This window comes from Uloborus diversus, chromosome 9 (genome assembly GCF_026930045.1).
Source record: "Uloborus diversus isolate 005 chromosome 9, Udiv.v.3.1, whole genome shotgun sequence".
NCBI lineage: Eukaryota > Metazoa > Arthropoda > Arachnida > Araneae > Uloboridae > Uloborus > Uloborus diversus.
Window position 1 is genome coordinate 102,427,808 of NC_072739.1, and position 18,001 is coordinate 102,445,808.

Here is an 18,001-nt window from a genome sequence, read left to right on the forward strand (position 1 = left end):
CGTTTTCAACTAAATACAAATTAATCTATTAACTAGGTATGCCCACTAAACCATTCAAATATTCAGAGGTTCTTATTTTTTTTTTTTTTTTTTGGAGTGGGGGGGAGCGAGATAGAATCCCCGCAGTGTGGGGTGTCTCAGGTCTTAAGGAGTCCAACGGCCTATGAAATTGAAGAAAAAAAAATTGAAAAAAAACCTAGCACTAAGACTTATTTAATGTTACAAATACACACTGATGGCCTCTGGGAAGGGGTTATAGAGATTTTGTTGCAGGGAGGCCCAAAATATATAGATCCGGGCCTGGATAGGATAACTTGTTTTAAGCTTCTGCAATATTTCTAGTATTACTCTTTCAAACCTTCCTTTGCATATACATGGGTGCCCCCCCCCCCCCGCGTAGGTGGACATCCCAGGCATATATTTCCTTTCGGAATTTTTAAGCTAATGCTAAACTTTTCCATTTAAATCAGAAAATTGTATTTTTTTTTCCTTTTTTGGAAAAAAAAAATATAAATAAGCAATGCTTTTGATATCAATTCAAGAAATATTTCTATGTTCAAAAATCTTTATAAAACTTAATAAATGTAGCAAAAACAAGCAATTTTTTATGTTCGTTATTTGTTGCTTATTTATTTATTTTCATTTTCTTAATCAGTTTTTATTCCTTCATTCATTTTGAATCAATTCAAACTATAATGTAATTTTCGTTGTCTCAGAATCTTTTTGATTAATTTAAAATTAATCGTATTAAAGAGAATAAGGTTAAAGAAAAAATCTGCTTTTACTTCTGCTAACACAGGGCCATTTTGTCTTTTTCTAATGTTTGAATCAAAATCGAGCGTTTCATTTATTGACAGCATGCATTTTCGAATCCGCGTGCTTACATACTTCAGAACCCGTTTCAGCCACTCTTCCCGCTCCCGCTTGTGACTATTTTTGTAATGAAACTCGAAAGCGAACAAGGAGCCAATCTTGCAGCTCGGCGGCAACCCTATCTTTCTCCCGTAACCGGTTGCGCTTTCCGAGCGTAGCTGTTGTCGCAACTCTGAAAACTACGTTTTCATATAGGGACTCTAGTTTCAGCGATTGCCACGGCCGTTTAAGTATTCAGTGGGGCCATGAACTGACTTAGACGCTAAGTGAATCACAGTAACTTTTCATCGTGTTTGTGGGAAGCTTTCTTTTGCATTCTTCTGAAATTACATTACATCACAAACTGTCTGAAGTCTGTAATTTACCCCAAAGAAAACACGTGGAATGGAATGTTTTACCTTTTTTCTGTAGAATTGTTAATCACCACAAGGTAGCGTATTCGAGCTCTGGAGTTGCGAATACCTTGAAGCAAGGCTAAAAATATGGAGGCATAGAACTACGTTTCCAGTCCTCTGATGCTTGTCAAGCTAGTTTGCTTTTGTATTATAAATAGTAAAAAAATTGATTGAGATTAAAATCATAACTAAAAGACGATCTATTAATATAGGTAATGATCTGTTTATTACGTAAATTTTATACGAAAAAAAAAAAAGAAAAGAAAAAAATGTGGCGAAATAATTATTGTATAATCGTAATCGAAATTTACATGGTTTGGTGTTGTTTTGAGCAAAACTTAGCGCGAATGTTAAAGTATTATCAAAAATTTTCTAGTATTATTTATATATCTGGTGTAAAGAAACTGAAGGTACAGTTCTATATTTCTTTCTGTTGCTTGCAATTCTTTTACGTTATGGTATTATTATACTGTTGGATTAAATTTGAGCTTAAGTTCCTGATGTCTTTCATCGGTTGTCTTTGATCATTGTTTCATTGAAGATCCTTCATTAAAGGTGGGAACAGAAATGCCAATTTTTTATTGGAGAAAATTGAAGTGTTTTTTAAAACATATATCACTTGGGATTTTGTATTTGTGCTGATGATTTTATGTATAACGTATTCTAAATAAGCTCATTTTCTTTGTTTGCATTTTCTATGTGTAATTTTACTTGTAATGATTATAACATAATTTTGATTTCAATTTATTTTCCTATCTTTATACTTTCTTTGCTTTTTTATATGAATATCTTAGTTAAAAATGTTTTATCCGAAAGCAAAACCGAGCAAAAAGCATTATGCAAGGCATATGGTTATAATGCATCAGATTGTTAGACAGAATTTTACGTGCTTTGAGTTATAATTTTCCGGGTTTTTTTTTTTTTTTTTGTATTTGAATTAGCAGGTTTTTGTTCTTTTATCAGTATTGCGAATTATGTGACTTGGGTTTTATTAAAAATTAATATATTTTTATATATTTATTTTTTTAAACAAATTAAGCTTTGTTAAAAAATGATACAGCGTTATTGAAACACATTTAAAGATGCTTGTCCATTGGAAGAGTTGAGGTACGTTGGACTGATTTCAATTATTTTAATACTATTACTATTAATATCTTTAATTTATGTTTTTTGACCATCAAACTACCTGCCATGCAAATCCAAAGTATAATGTACAGTTTATTGAACAAATTTTATTTCAGAAAGTGTTAGTTAAGAGTCCAAAGTAATCCTTAACTAACCTTCCTAACCTAAGTAATCCTTTCACCTGAACATTGATTTTTTTCTATTGTTAATAGTTTTCATTAAAATTGGATAAAAACCTACTTAATTTATTGTAGTTATAGAAAGCATAGTGTTGAAAATGTAAATTAAAAAGATTAATTAATTAATCCTTAGAGGCTGGTCACGGTATCCTAAGCTTTGAAATATATCGGATTACAGCTATAAAATACTTGGAAAAAGCGCACACAACATGTGGTTTGAGGTGGAAAAGTGCTTTGAATAAAATGTTAAACTCATTAGAGATGATAGTTCTTTTGAAAATGATCAAAAAACTCAAAATAGCAATTGCCCGGATCCACAGAGTTCCTGGAAAAGATTGGGTGAAAATGAACCCAGTCAATCCTTTGAATTATGACGGGCTGAGAAGAAGTACAGAACTAAGCAAAGTAAGGTTAACATTGATTCCATGTACTATTTTTTCGGATCTAAAAAAATGAAGTTAAAAAATAATCATAATAAAATACTTGTCACATGGGATCAGCTGACCCTTTGACCCTCCCCTGAATCCGTCCTTGGAGGGGAGGGGTGAAGTCATAAAAATTCATGCATGATGTATTTAGCACTGCATTTGGAGATAATGTTTAATTTTATGTTACATAGCTAATTTCTGAACTCATGTTGAGATATGGCAAAAAATCAATAAATGAAAATGTTCACATAAAAACTAAGTACGAAATTAGCAAGTATAACTGAAAACACTCATTATTATATTTTTTTAAAAACTAAACAAAGTAGATAACTAAAGCTAATAACAATGTTTAATTAATTAAGATATCTGAGAATGCACAATAATTCATTAGTATCTTCAATAAAACTGCCACATTTTAATTAAATTTTGTGGTAGTTCTTCAAAAATGCAGTCGTACCTAGGTGCAAAACCAAAAAGGCTTCATTTGAATTCTATTCCTAGTTTTAGACTTGTTCAAATTCATGATACAATTTGTTTGCAGGCAAACTCAAGTGATGTTGTATAATTTGGCAATGTATCCTCAAGCTTGTGAAAAAATTATTTTTTGAACCTGATTTCAATTTGGCAATATTTAGAGAGTTATCTATTGAATTATTGTAAAAGTGTCGATATTGAGGAAATTAATATCTGTGAAATGCTTTTTTTTGCATCAATTCCTGGCAAAGTAGGCGAGAAAATATTTAAAGTGTTTCCTTGTTTGTTTGTTTTTAGTTAATCAAAAAGTATACATTATTTAATAGATGTAAAGGAAAGTAGTGTAGTGTCCACATCAGATTTTTTACTTAGCTTACCTTCAGATTAAGCATTTGTTATTGTTGCCATTATTGTGATTATTATAATTATCATCAAAAAAATAAAGATTACAAAATTTTTATCCTTTTGTAGATTATCTTCACTTTTGGACAAGAGAGATGTCGGATAACTTCGAAGATTTCTTTGCACGTTATAGCATATTTTGTCTTGCATCAAAAGTATGTCCTCTAAAAAGCGTAAAGAAATTCTTAAACGGAACAGAGCTATCCTGCGCAGTCGAAGCTATTCGGCCAGAGCACTGGGGATTTTTGTTGACAGCATTATGTGTTGATAACACCCTGACTAAAGTTCATTTTTATTCATGTTTACCATTGCATACTGAAGACAAAGTGAATTGTAAGTTTTTGTTCGCATTAAAACATTAGAATAGAATGAACATGCGCTCACTGGAAAATGATTTTTCCAGTGAGCGCATGTTTTCATTTGGCACAGTCTGTCTTAAATCAGGCATAAGGGAGTTGATTTCTTCATAGTCTCAGAACGTTTTTACCTAATCAGTAGCGGTTTTTTTGGGGGGGGGGGGCAAGGGGGTCGCCCCCCCCCCCCCCCCCCCCAAAAGAGAAAAAATAATAGACTTTTTTTTTTTTGAATTGACTTCTCTATATAACGTGAAGAAATGTTTTACATTTAAAAAGAACACAAAAGACACAACTCTTATTTAAATAAAAGCATTTCCGGTTACTAAAGAAGTAATACTAGAGTCAGAGACCAGAACGGAAGTCAAAGGAGCGTAATACTGCCATTCGTCTATTGATTCTTCTTTGATGGAATCAGTAATTTACGTTTAAAAAAGAAAGCCTAGGTTTCCTAGACAAGCACTATGAAAAATTGAAATGGGGGGGGGGGGGGGGGCTTGAGTGTTTTAGTTTTTTGGACCCACTCCAAAAATTATTTCCTGTATCCGCCCCTGTACCTAATGAACATATTTTGAAATTCTGGGAGAAGAAAGCTAACTATATTTTCGTTTTGTACAAAAGAATTCCAAGGTTGCATATGATGGTATCCTGGGCTTCATTCTCACTGCCAACTTTCAGCAAAACTTTTGAACTGCTCCCTGTCAATGGAATATTACAAGATGTTTATTGATTTTTTTTTTAATTTGAAGGGGATGATGTTTTAACATTTAAAATGATTCTCCGTTACGAAATATGTGTTCAAATTTTCATCTGCAGACTTTAATTTTTTTTAAAATATTTATTTTATTTATTTATTTATTTTTTCAAAAAATCCCAAACCTTTCAGACAAAAATACATGCTTTTTCTGGACTTACTCCTGAATTTTGATGGATGCTTAATTCAAAAACTTCTTATGTTCATACTACAAAGCAAATATTTTTTCTGTACCTGTCTGAATTTTGACATGAACTGTGCTATTTGAGAAAAATTAAAGTTGTGTAAGTTATTTCACATTATTTGTGCAAATGGCTCATTATCATCATTAAATTATTAATTTATTTGGATTCTTTTGATATTAAATATTTTATACTTGTCTTCTTTTTTTTTTTTCCATTTTATCCCATGGGCAGAGTAATAAGTATAAGTATACTGATTAAAGATAGATAAAAAATAAATAAAACTTTTCTTTATTGTATTAGAAAAGAATTTTATTTATAATTTTTATTTATATTTTAAGTTAATAAGATTCTAAAATATTGTATTGAAGTTTCTTAAAGATTTTAACGATTAAAATCTCTGAACAACATGAATACGATTTTTTTTTTTGTGAAAACATAATAGTCGTCATTACAGGTTTATTTGGTGACAAATACCTAGTCAGTAATGTATCATGCCAATTTCTTATTATGCTTTTCACCTTCATATTCCGGAATTACCAACTTACTCAGCAGTATTTTAAACAAACTGAAGCTAGTAATTGATGTTGAAACAAAACAGAAAAAAAAAAATACTGGAATTTAATTGATTCACTGCTTCTAAATCTGCTGTTTAGTGTTAATTATGCATGTTTGCATCAGAGAATGAACATACAAAGCAAGGCCATCATGGAATAAAGATTATCATTTTCTTTATCACAGTTATCTTAAAGTAGCAATGAGTTTAAAGTGTCAATATTGTTACTGAATATTAATATCTTAACAGCAAAAAAGAAAAAGAGAAAATCCAATAGAGGCTTTCCCACACCATATGGAAGAACATCCGAAAATATCTCTAACATTTGCCAGTCACTTGCTGGACTACTGCAATCTTCTAGCAAGTTGCAGGCCATACAGTTGGAAAACCTTCCAATACAGTTGCAAGATGCTGTAAATTTGTCACAGGTACTGTATTTTTTCCTTTTGTTCTGTTTTTTGGGAAATAATACAGTAATTTTCTCAATGATTTCTTATCTTTATCATTCTAAATATGAACAAGTATAACTTGTGAATATTTTTGTTTAAAAGTTCCATTAAAATGTAAAATAATTTACTAACTAAATTTAAACAACATTACAAAGTAAAATAACCTGCTAAATAAATATATCGATCACAAGTTCATTAAAATGTATAATTTAAGCATGACAAACAAACTTGATGACATAGACAATATATATATATATATATATATATATATATATATATATATATATATATATATATATATATATATATATATATATATATATATATTTTTTTTTTTTTTTTTTTTTTTTTCACTAAGGTTTAAAGTTAACACCTTGCCAAGGGTCAATATGCTCTCTTTTTATACTTTTACGGAAAAAATAATACAGAAAAATCTGCTGCAAAAGTTGTTTTGGATATTTTCTGCGCTAAAACTAGAAATTATATATTTTTTTAAAAACTAAATAATAGCATAACTGTCAACTTTTACGCATAATGCTTTAAACTAGTGCATTTTGGTCCTGTCACACAACAGGTTTAATCTTATTTTAAAATGCATTTCCATATTCTATCGCATCAGATTCTGCAACACTCAATCATTTTTGTCCACTCTGTCGCTTACATGGCTAGTCCTAAAATTTCTAGTTTTTTCCTAAAATTTTCATTATTTTATTCCATACTTGCGCAGAAAAAGAAAATTCAACCCAAAATAAACTTAGTTGACCCTAAGAAATTTTCTTTAAAAAAAAAAGAAGAAGGGAATGCAGTTAACCAAAACATGTACTCAATGTGAAGCTGTTTGTTTTATCAATACTTCATAACTCTTGCAGTCATTCCTCTTCTGCAGAAAATATATAAAAATAAAATAATAAAGGAAATAAAAACAGCTGTGTAGCAGGTGCTACAAAATAATTAGGTGGATATGATCTGATATTTTTGATTTTTATAAAATGTATGTAAGCCAAGAGGGGAAAATATTCTCTCAAATTGCAGTTCTGTAGTAGGGGGGGGGGAGTGAAAGGTATCATAGTTTATCAAATAAAAAGAAATAAAATACATACTATGTGTTGAAATACAAGGCCAGCACAGTCAATTCCAGCCGAGGACTGCAGTTTCGTGCTTATTTGCACTCATCAGCCCGGCATAGGAATGACCGAGCTGGACGGGAAAACCTCTTAAGGAAGCCTAGACTGCCAAACAAACTGGTAGCTAATACAGAATTAGCACTGACCAGACGAGTGACCGAAACAATGGTTCGGTTCAACTCAAATATTGAAGCAAGGCAGGTATATTCAGTAAGTTACCGCCCTATAGCCAGGGCTAAGGCAGAAATACATGAAATACACCGGCAGCTCAGTCAATTCCAGCCGAGGACTGCAGCTATAGAGTTCTTGCTTTTAACACGGAGCAAAACTGAACTCAAAACGAGGGAACAAGGACCAGTCAATATTGGTACGGAGCCGCCACTGAAATGTCACATTATTTTTAAAACAAATTTAGCCAGGGCTAAGGCAGAAATACATGAAATACACCGCCAGCTCAGCAGCAGTTTGAGCCAAAACCAAAATTTTTTTATATTTCCTCCTTTTTGCTCTCTGACCACTCTCATCCCTCTATTTAGTCAGCATTTAATAAATTTTGGTCACTAAAGTCATTATTTTTGACCTTCCAAACAGTTTTACCCCCTGATACTTTTACTTGCTTTACATACTTAACAAAAGTAAAGCTCATGTATCATAGAAAAATTACTGTATTTTTTTTATGCACTACAGTCCCATTACTCATGCAAACAATATTACACACACAAGATTACATTTTATACTAACCTCTGTATGTATAAACTAGTGTTTTCCGATTTATTTGCAGATTTACTAGCCTATATATATCTTTTCACTGCATAAGAGCATTGATGTTTATCTTTAAATTTATACAACCATTAATTATGCTGAACATTGTTATAATACTCTGCATTTTATCATCATTGAAAAAATTTCTTAGAAAATCTTTCCTATTTTTGTCCTAAGTGTTAGATAAGATGAAGATAATATCAGAAGAATAATCTATACTTGACAACTACATTTGTATAAAATTTTGGGATGAGAAAAAAAAAAGTTATGTTTAAATTGTTATCTTTATTAGCTGCCTTTAACTTTCATCATAAGTTCTTGCAATATAAGTGAACTTAATTTGTGTACATGCAAAAATATTTGCTGATTAGCAATTAAAACAATCTCCTAATTGTGCTCTGAGTTTATTGAAATATTTTTGAACTAAAAAAATTAACAGGGTTAAATGTACAATTGATAGTTTTTTTTCACTTTGTATTTCTTGACATCAGAATTCTTCTTAAAGTTGTGTTTTCTAGTGAGTTATCAAAGAAAAAAATTGTAAATGAAACACTGCACCTCATTTAATAATATTTTGACCAGTTGCAACATCTTTTAATATATTTTCCTAGTTCCAAATCAGTTTTATTTATTACTAGTGGTACCAGCAAGGCTTTGCCCGTAGTAGAAAATTAAAAGGTTATTTGGTTCGCCTGTATATTTACAAATAATGGATGATGAATTTCTCGCCAATTTGCTATGGTTATTTGCTCGCCCATGTTACAGCTCCACATTATGATAATGTGGTTATTTAATCATCCACGTTATGATTCTTTTCTCGGTAAAATTTTCTTAAAATTAGAATATAAAAAGAACAGAATCAAATTTTCGAAAAATCACTTTGAGGTGCACACACCCATGCTACAAACTAATTTTGTGTCAAATTTCATGAAAATCGGCCTAGCGGTTTAGCCGATGTGCGCGTCACAGAGATCCAGACAGAGAGACTTTGAGCTTTATTATTAGTAAAGATTATTCTGAAAACATAAGAATTAAACTGACAACTGCCAGTCAAAATTTCTACCAAATAAGCTTTACATAATATTGCTGCACATTATAAATAAAGCTAGCATATACTTAACAAAGTATGATAATTAAGCTGTCAACTTTTCAGATTTGCATGTCAAAAGTTTTTTCTGGGCAGCACTTTCGGCTTGCCACCTTACATTTTTTTAAGTGCAATTCTATACATTTTGCAAAATAGCAAACATTTGTATTGTGTTAAATCAGGGGCACCCAACATGTGGGTCACGACTTACAAGGGGATCGCGAAGCATTTCTTAGGGGGGTCATGACATTTTCCCTACATTTAAAAATATATCATTGCACTGTTGAAAAGTTCAAATATACAGTGACCGCCACTTATATGAATCACTTTTGTTCTAAGCAGTCATGATTCCATAAAGCGGCTGATTCAAAAAAGTGGCTAATTCAATAAAGCTGTATTTTGTTCTGTTTTTGACGATTTGATTCATTTAAGCCATTGATTCAATTAACCGACGTCCACCAAAAAAGGGGAAAATAGCATCATTTTAGAGTAGCATCAATTCTTGAACACAATGGCGAATACAGAAAAAGGGCTATGGGGCTCTAGCAACCTCCCCCTCTCCCTTTCTCATGGCAGAGTACCTGATCTCCTAACGTCTTTTAGGATTATCTTAAGCTTTGGTGTAGGGGCTTCAATTTCTAAAAATTTCCGCTTCAGAGTCGCAAATTTGCGCCCTCTAACATCGTCCAAAATTTTGTTTTTGGAACTTCAATTTCAAATAATTTCTGCGAGAGATTCTCTACACCCCAACCCTTATACAGAAAGATATCCTGTAGTTGGATTTTTAAGACTTAATTTTGGAAATATTCCAGGGAAAAGCCCCATACCGTATCCCGTCCCCTAACTTCATCAAAAATACCCAAGAAATGGGTTTTTATGTTTCTAATTTCGAAAAAAAAATTCCAGTTGAATGCCTGCTGCCCCCTTCACATAATTGAAGGTTATAAAAAAATTGTTTTTATTGCTTAAATTTTTAAAATATTCTGGGTGAGGATCTCCGAATATTTACCCTTGTCATCAAAGATAACCTGCTATTCTGTGTTTCGGGTTTTTTGAGTCCGACTCCTTGGGAGTACCCGATATCCTCTCTCCCTTCACATCATAAAAACTCATTTTTTTTCCGGAGCTTCAATTTCAAAAAAATTCCGGGGGAGGGTTGAGACTGTAAACCCAAGCTTTTTCCCTAATGTTTACAAAGATGGTCTATAATTGCGGTTTTTGAACCTCAAATTCAAAATATTTCCGGGGAAAGGTTGCCCGAACCCCTTCTCTTTCCTCAATTCTGACAAAGATAATCTACAACTAAGCTTATTTAAGATATATCATTTTTATTTTCGAAAAATTAGAGAGCATCCCCGATCCATATCTCATGCCCCATCGTTAAAGGTTGTCTAAAACTTCATTTTTAGGACTTCAACTTCATGACATTTCAAAAAGAGTCACCAAGCTCAAACCATTCATTAAAGTCCCTAACCCTCTCCTCCTCCAAACATCACCAGGAATCGAGTATACTGCAATTTTAGAACTACAATTTCGAAAAATTTGCGGGGGAGGATCGTAGCGAATATTACTCTTACACTGTAGATTCATATTCTTAATTCCCTTCTCTGCTTGTATAACGCAATTCTCTTGACTGCTCATACAATAGTAATAATACCTCTCCCTCTCCAAGTATAAATCTGAACTCTCTCTCTTGCTATATATATATGTTTGATAAAAATTGAGGATTTTCCAAATACCCTCCTCCCAATTTTTTGACTTCGCAATGGCCTTGTTGCTTTCAAATGGCTTGAATGGGCTTCAAACCAATGGCCATGAAAATGCCTTCATTCGCTTCAATAAAAGTTGGAGACACTGAGCTATATAAGAATTTTATGACCTCGGCTCCTTCCGAAAACAAAATCCTGCATTCGCCCCTGCTAAAAAGCAAAAATTTTGAAAATGCCGAAATGTATGTTTAACATTATCAAGACTATATATTTTTTTATTTCTGCAATTATTGTAGAAAGAACATTAACCTTAATAAAATGCCTCAAGCCTCTTGAGTCATTATGCAAAATATGTGCACATGCAATACACTCACAGACACATAAACTACATAGGGGGTCACAGGTTGTTTAGTTGCTGAAAAGGGGGTCGCGACGGGAAAAAGGTTGGGGACCACTGTGTTAAATGAACTGTTTGATTCAAAAACTTATAATTTCTAAATTAAAGATTTAAATTTTTAAAAGAACGTATACATATTTAGAAATGTATCTTAATACTGTAGGAAGTTTTGCTGTACATCCAATTAGGTATTAAACCAAAAGGGAAAGCATAGTGAAAAAAACTTGAACTGAACCAAAAAAGCTCTGCTTAATTAATATTAATGTTATAACACACTCAAATTTTTTTCAATGTAATATTTTCTTTAGTGAAATCCATTTCTTATTTCATTTTATGATATATTTTTGAAACATACATCTTATAATTTTTTTGTTTTGAAACAAATGTACATTTTTTATATACATTAAAACTTTATGTTAATATTCATTTGTTTGCGATCAACCTACTATTTTAAAACGACACAAAAGAAAATTAAAATATTAATTAAGAAATTGTAACCAAATATTTGATATTTGGTCGAACCCTTATTATTTATTTTTCATGTCTGGTTTCTGGTCTAGTTGGTATATAAACTGGTACTGCTGATCCATCAAAAATGAACACTTTTGGAGAAGGGTAATGATGGGGAAAATCATTATTTTAGTGTACAGACAGCATACAACATGTATGAGAATTGACTTAAATACTTTCTTATGTATTTCAATATTGAACAGCATTTAAAAAATAAATGGAAGTGAGGTTTTGATTTTTAATTTTTTTAAATTGATCCTCAAAAATATTACATTTCAAGACAATTCTTTTTTTTTTTTTTTCTTTTTCTTTTTTTTTTTTTTTTTTTAAGTTTTTGTAAATTGGCATAAAAATCTTTATGAAAAGTCTGGCTAATACCATCTGTTTGTTGCTAAAGGATTTATTAAAGGATTGCTGATTACGTTATGAATAAAGTTCTATGAAACTGTTTTGCATTTGTATTATACTGGTTTACATTCTTCTAAGGCTTAACATGTCGTCGTCTTTTGCATTAATGGAATCTTATTTGTTAAAGTTTAAAATGTAATGAATGTTATACTCTGAACTTTGTTATTTTTCAAGGGGTTAAAATTGTCTGCAGTGAAAGAAGTCTCATTTGTTGGGTGTCTCTTTGCTGCCAAAGCTGTGAAAAGTGAGTAATATTTTCAAAAACAGCACATCACAAAGAGAAAAACACTAGTGTTTTGTGTTTCTTGCCAGTATCAGATTTATCTTGTAATTAATTTATTTTTGCATAAAATCATATATGTTATTTCTCTAATCTATTTTTCCCTCGCTATGCAAGATCTTCCTTATTTCTTAAATCAAACTCCATACTTACCCTTTATTTTAAAGCTTATCGTGACGGCTAATGACTAAAAATAGACCCACGTTCTAAAAGTGTACTTCTTCTCTTGAATTTTAGATTTAAAATCTTCAAAGAAGAGGTCCTTTAATGGATTACAAATTTCAGCTTATATTGTCAGAAGGGAGAGCTGGAACACTCAGTCGGTAGAGCAGCGGTTGGCAACCCATTGATCGCAATCGACCGGGCGATCTCGAGCCCGTTTTCAGTCGATTGCGGCAATATTTTGAATTTTGCTTCCAATCAGAATGATATGAAAAACATAATTTTCTTGATCAAAATGAAGTTTAATCTCTGGAATTTTTACTGTCCTCATTTTATCAATTTTGAAGCAAGCAATAATAGTTGTTCGAAAATATTTTGATATAAGTTAGTCGTGTTTACATAACATTATTTTAGCAATTTAAAACAACTTTTTAATAAATATCAATAGTATGTTTTTATCAGTGTTAACCTACAATTTGTAATTAGCACATTCTCAACTTAACCATCTGTGTGCAACACAGCCATTTAAATTTATAGTGACCTCCTACCCCACCTTACCAGTTGATCTTTGTGTTCACCTAACTTAGAAAGTTGATCTTCAGTCAATTTAAGTTGCCGACCGCTTCGGTAGAGCATTCAGCTTTCAATGGAATGGTCCCCAAATCGTGCCTCTGTTCAAATGGCCTGCCGTTGTAATATTTTTAAAGTATGCATTTTGCCTATAAAATCTTGGGTGTTAAAATTAATGCAAAAGGAATGCTCTTTGCTCTTATGACTCTTTGCTGCAGCCCTTCATTAAGCATACTAAACTAGGACAGATAGTTCATTTTTAAGTCATCATTGCAATGTAGTGTGTTGGTTACTGAGCCTGGTAATTTTCTACCTAGCAAATATGTGAAGCAGTAGGTAGGGTGTTTTTGCAACAGGGCTAAAAAATTTTAAGCGTGACTACTTCGCACGAATGTTGTAATGACATGGTGAAATGAAAGTAAATAGAAAATTAACAGCATTTGGAGAAAAGATATTTCTTCATAAATTTTGTAAGAAAAATATATCGATACAATGTCAGAAGAAAGAAAAATCATATAATCTGCACACTAATAATTCTTGCATGATATGTTTTCACTCAATATTTTTGATCTATTAAGGGAGAAGCTATAATGAAAGTTTTCATTAAGCAGTTAAAGTGGGAATTTTTCCATGGTACAAGAATCAAAAGAATATTTTAAGTTCTGATTGTGTTCATTTTTAATGCTATTTCATTATGTTTTTCTTTCTTTTGCAGCTATTTGCTCTAGTTTGCACTCAACTCCTGTTGAATGGATTAATTTCAATTCTTGTCGTTTGAATCCAGAAGATTTGCTAGCTCTGAATGATTTGCTACTGGTATGTTTCCACATTGTTGATTTCATTTTTGTTTCATAGTAAAATGTTATGTTTGTGTATGTTATATGATTTATATGAGGTAAACCATAATGAAAATTCTGAAGTATTGTTAAAATTTTTAAAGATTTTGTTTAAGAGTAATGATTTTTCTGCTTATAAAATATATTTCAAATGGCTATTAGATTTTTGAATTTCGAAACTAATATTTTTTATGGGAAACTGACTTCAATAAATACTTTTTCTTGTATCCAATAAAGTAACTTTAGTTTTTTTTTTTTTTTTGAGCAATCATGATTGCTTATTGTTCTCATTTGACTGTTTTGAATTCCTATCATTTTATTTTCCCACGACCTCCCTCTACCAGCACCACGGTTGCATCGACCAGCCTCACAATGCTGCTCCTCTTGCGAAAACCGTCTCCAGGTTGCGTCCGTATCCTACACACACTCATGCCTACGCACAGACACAAACATACACTCATGCCTATGCACAGACACAAACACACACATACACATACTTATGCCTGCACACAGACACAAACCCATGCCTACATACACAGCACTGCATGCACAAAACGCACACACATGCATACATACACACACATGCACCCACACACATGCGTCTACACAAACACACACACATGCGCCTACACAAACACACATGCACATTCATACACGCACAGCACTGCATGCACAAAACGCACACACATGCATACATACACACACATGCACCCACACGCATGCGTCTACACAAACACACACACATGCGCCTACACAAACACACATGCACATTCATACACACACACATGCTTGTGATTGCAAAAACCATAATTTGAATTCAAAATGCCAAAAATTCAAATTATATATATATATATATATATATATATATATATATATATATATATATATATATATATATATATATTTATATATTTGCTGAATTTCTCCCTGTGGTAAGTAAAGCTCCAGCTTAGTGGCTAACAGTTGCTAACGGGCAACCTTTTCAAATTTTAGTTGCCTAAAAGCAGTGATCATATGTTTCTTTATTCGTTGATTTTCATTGTATGTCGTGCTGCAACAACACACTTCCAATCCTGGGACATTCAGCGCATCAGTCGATTCCACCTCGGCAATGTAATTCAGAGTAAACTCCTTTAAGGTTATTAATTTTTTTACACTGAACATATCAAAAGAAAAAGGCTACCATTTTTTGTGACTCTGGTAGTTAGTGGCTACTATTCAGAATTTCTAAACTAGAGCTTTTGCTGTAAGTAATGTAGTATGCTCTTGAGCAATCTCAGGAATACAGAGTTGAGTTTTTATGGTCTGAATCATTGACTTCGAGCCATGTTACCAATCTTAGTTTGTTTTAAAATGTTTATATTTGTTTGTATATGTGTGCTAGGATTATTATTTGTTGATACAGTTATTTGTTTGTAGTAATACATATAGCTTAGGATTGAATAATGAGAAGTATGCATTGCCCATAAATAAAAAAAATTCAATACCTTTTTTTATATGAATTCTCATGTAATTGTAACTAATAAGAATACGTTTTGCCTTCCTCGGGACATTTCAATGTTGTATGGCTATCAAATTGACGCAATATGTTGTCTCAGTGGAATTTAATTAGTATAAATCCATACTAGAATAACTGACAGTGAAATTCTCTATTTAAGCACAAAATGTAATTGTTTCATCATTCTCCCTGCGAAAAATAAGTTTAAACGTGAAAATAGAGGAAAATAGAGAATTCTTCTGAAAGCCTCGTTTATGTACTAAAATCAATTGCAAATATTTTATTTCTTAACAAATAGTAAATGCACGGATCAAAGTCGTCCTATATTTCCTATAAATCCTATTCAAAAGAAAAAAAAATCCTATGTTAATGGTACCCCAGAAGAATTCTACACCTTTTGCATAACAAGTTGTGTGACTTTTATTGAAAACTATGTGCTGCTTCACCGAAGAAGAAGCTCTTAAAGGGAAACTAGTAAAAAAAATATTTGAGTTATAGACTCCGTCGATAAGTATTAGAATTTCATCTCGATTTAAAGATGAAATTTCAATTTCAAAGAATTTCATTTTCATCATTCTTTGAAGAAGCCCAGTGGCTCACTGACTTCGAGCTTTCACGTCGCATGCCTAGGTTCTATTCTCGGGTTGGGCATGGTCAACTCAGCCCTTCTTCCCTTCAGTGAGAAGTACTAAGAGTGCTTGGAAATTAAACTCTGGGGGGTTCCACATTCTTCTGATCACCTAACCAGAACATCTGCCTTGCACCCCATAGCCCTTGGTTAGTAAAACTGAATTGATCATTTCAGAAAGGATGTAAATCCATTGGATATCCAAGGACCTATGCCCTTTCTGAAATAATTGATTCAACCGAGATGGGCTCAGTAGGCCTTAGCCCTCATGGACTGTTGCGCCACTGGGTTTGGTTTTGCTTTACATTCATTAAAATCTGAAGATGAAAAGCTGTGCTACCTTAGTTTGATCAAACTTATTAAGGCAATCCTGACTTTCTCTCATGGCCAAACTTCCGAGGAGAGAGGCTTTTCTGTCAACAAAAGAATTTTGACTAGTGAAAAACCAAACACAAGTTTAGACACAATGGGGTTGTTTCCAAAATTTTAAAAGTATTTTTTTCTGAAAGAGCATGCTTAAAAACATAGGATCTGACCATTTTTTAAATAATTTATTTAAGTTTAATGTTTTTAAAAAATTACTTAAATTGGTATGCTTTCATTGTTTATACTTCTGCCGATGACATCACAAATGATGAAATGCCATTCACAGAGCAAAATACTTAATTCGCATCTTTACTCATGTGTATTGGCAACAATATAGTTGATAGAAGCGTAGAGCTCAATTTTAATACGCTTCTTGACTATCATAATGTGGAAACGCGAAAGATGAGCCAAAGAGCATCATTTGTGACGTCTCAAGACCACGCCTTGTTTGAAAAATCGGACATTTTAAAAAATTAGTTTAAAAAAAATTGTTGGGAAAATGAAAGTATTTTCTGGATCCATGTCTTTTTTTTTTTTTGTTGCTTATTCTATCAATTTCAGTGACAAAAAGTATTACTTTTTGCTGTTTTAGCAAATGCTGTAGACATCTGATATCATTTAGTCAATATTTAACATAGTGATTGTTCGGAAATTCATAGATGAATGAAGCATTTTTTAAAAACAATAACATTTATTTTCTAACTAAAAATATTAAAAGCAACTTAAAATAAATATATGTGAAAAGACCACCGGTTTACTTTAACATGACTGCATACCTGGTCACAAACAACACCGAGCCTAAATCTAATATGGCCGAGACAACATCTTCCCTTTTCGACTAGCACATGCTCAACTTTTGTGTAAAATGGCTAAGCAGCCTAACCGGTAGAGAGTAGCAACTCGCTACCTCTGGTGAGTTAGTGAGTAACAGAGCATGCCCTTCAGTAAGGAAACATCCACTTATATCTCAAAACCAAATAAACATATTGATGCATGATGGGACATGAAAGTTGTCAGATGCTTCTCATACGCATGCAGAACACCGCAACCAATCAGGGCTAAGCACGTGCATGAATCTGCATAATCGTCTAATACAGGTGTCGCCCTCTAACGAGCTAAAAGCATGGGATTGCCAACTACGTCATGTGATGCAACAGAGCGTCATGTGATGCAACAGAGCGGCATTTTAACTGAACGTAAACAAAGTTAAATAAATGGTAAGTCAAGAGGAGTGATGTAGCGCTAATTCTATCACTTTTGACTAAAGGAAGTAACCCCATTGTTGGTCTTAGAATGATAAAAGACTTCGTAAAACATCCTGTGGGAAATGTTAATGTAAATAAAGAAATAATCCAGCTGTACAAAGCAGCACACTCGAAATATAAGGAAGAAAAAGAAAATTGGAAAGAAAAAAGAAGGGAAAAAAATGTGGAACCTAAATCGAGTTATGTAACAAAAAATCTTCTTGAAATAAACTGAAAGGATTTAAGGAAA

General features: G+C 32.3%; 1 protein-coding gene across 1 annotated transcript in view; it reads left to right on the forward strand.

The window, feature by feature from the left end:
• The first annotated feature begins 1,599 nt into the window (after positions 1-1,599).
• LOC129229674 (centrosomal protein of 78 kDa-like) overlaps positions 1,600-18,001 on the forward strand; it is a 37,022-nt gene continuing 20,620 nt past the window's right edge. Inside the window, exons 1-5 of the mRNA XM_054864031.1 lie at positions 1,600-1,678; positions 3,946-4,209; positions 5,971-6,149; positions 12,342-12,411; positions 13,895-13,995. Of these exons, the coding sequence (XP_054720006.1) occupies positions 3,972-4,209; positions 5,971-6,149; positions 12,342-12,411; positions 13,895-13,995 (588 nt within the window). The 5' untranslated portion in view covers positions 1,600-1,678; positions 3,946-3,971. The remainder of the gene's footprint in view (positions 1,679-3,945; positions 4,210-5,970; positions 6,150-12,341; positions 12,412-13,894; positions 13,996-18,001) is intronic.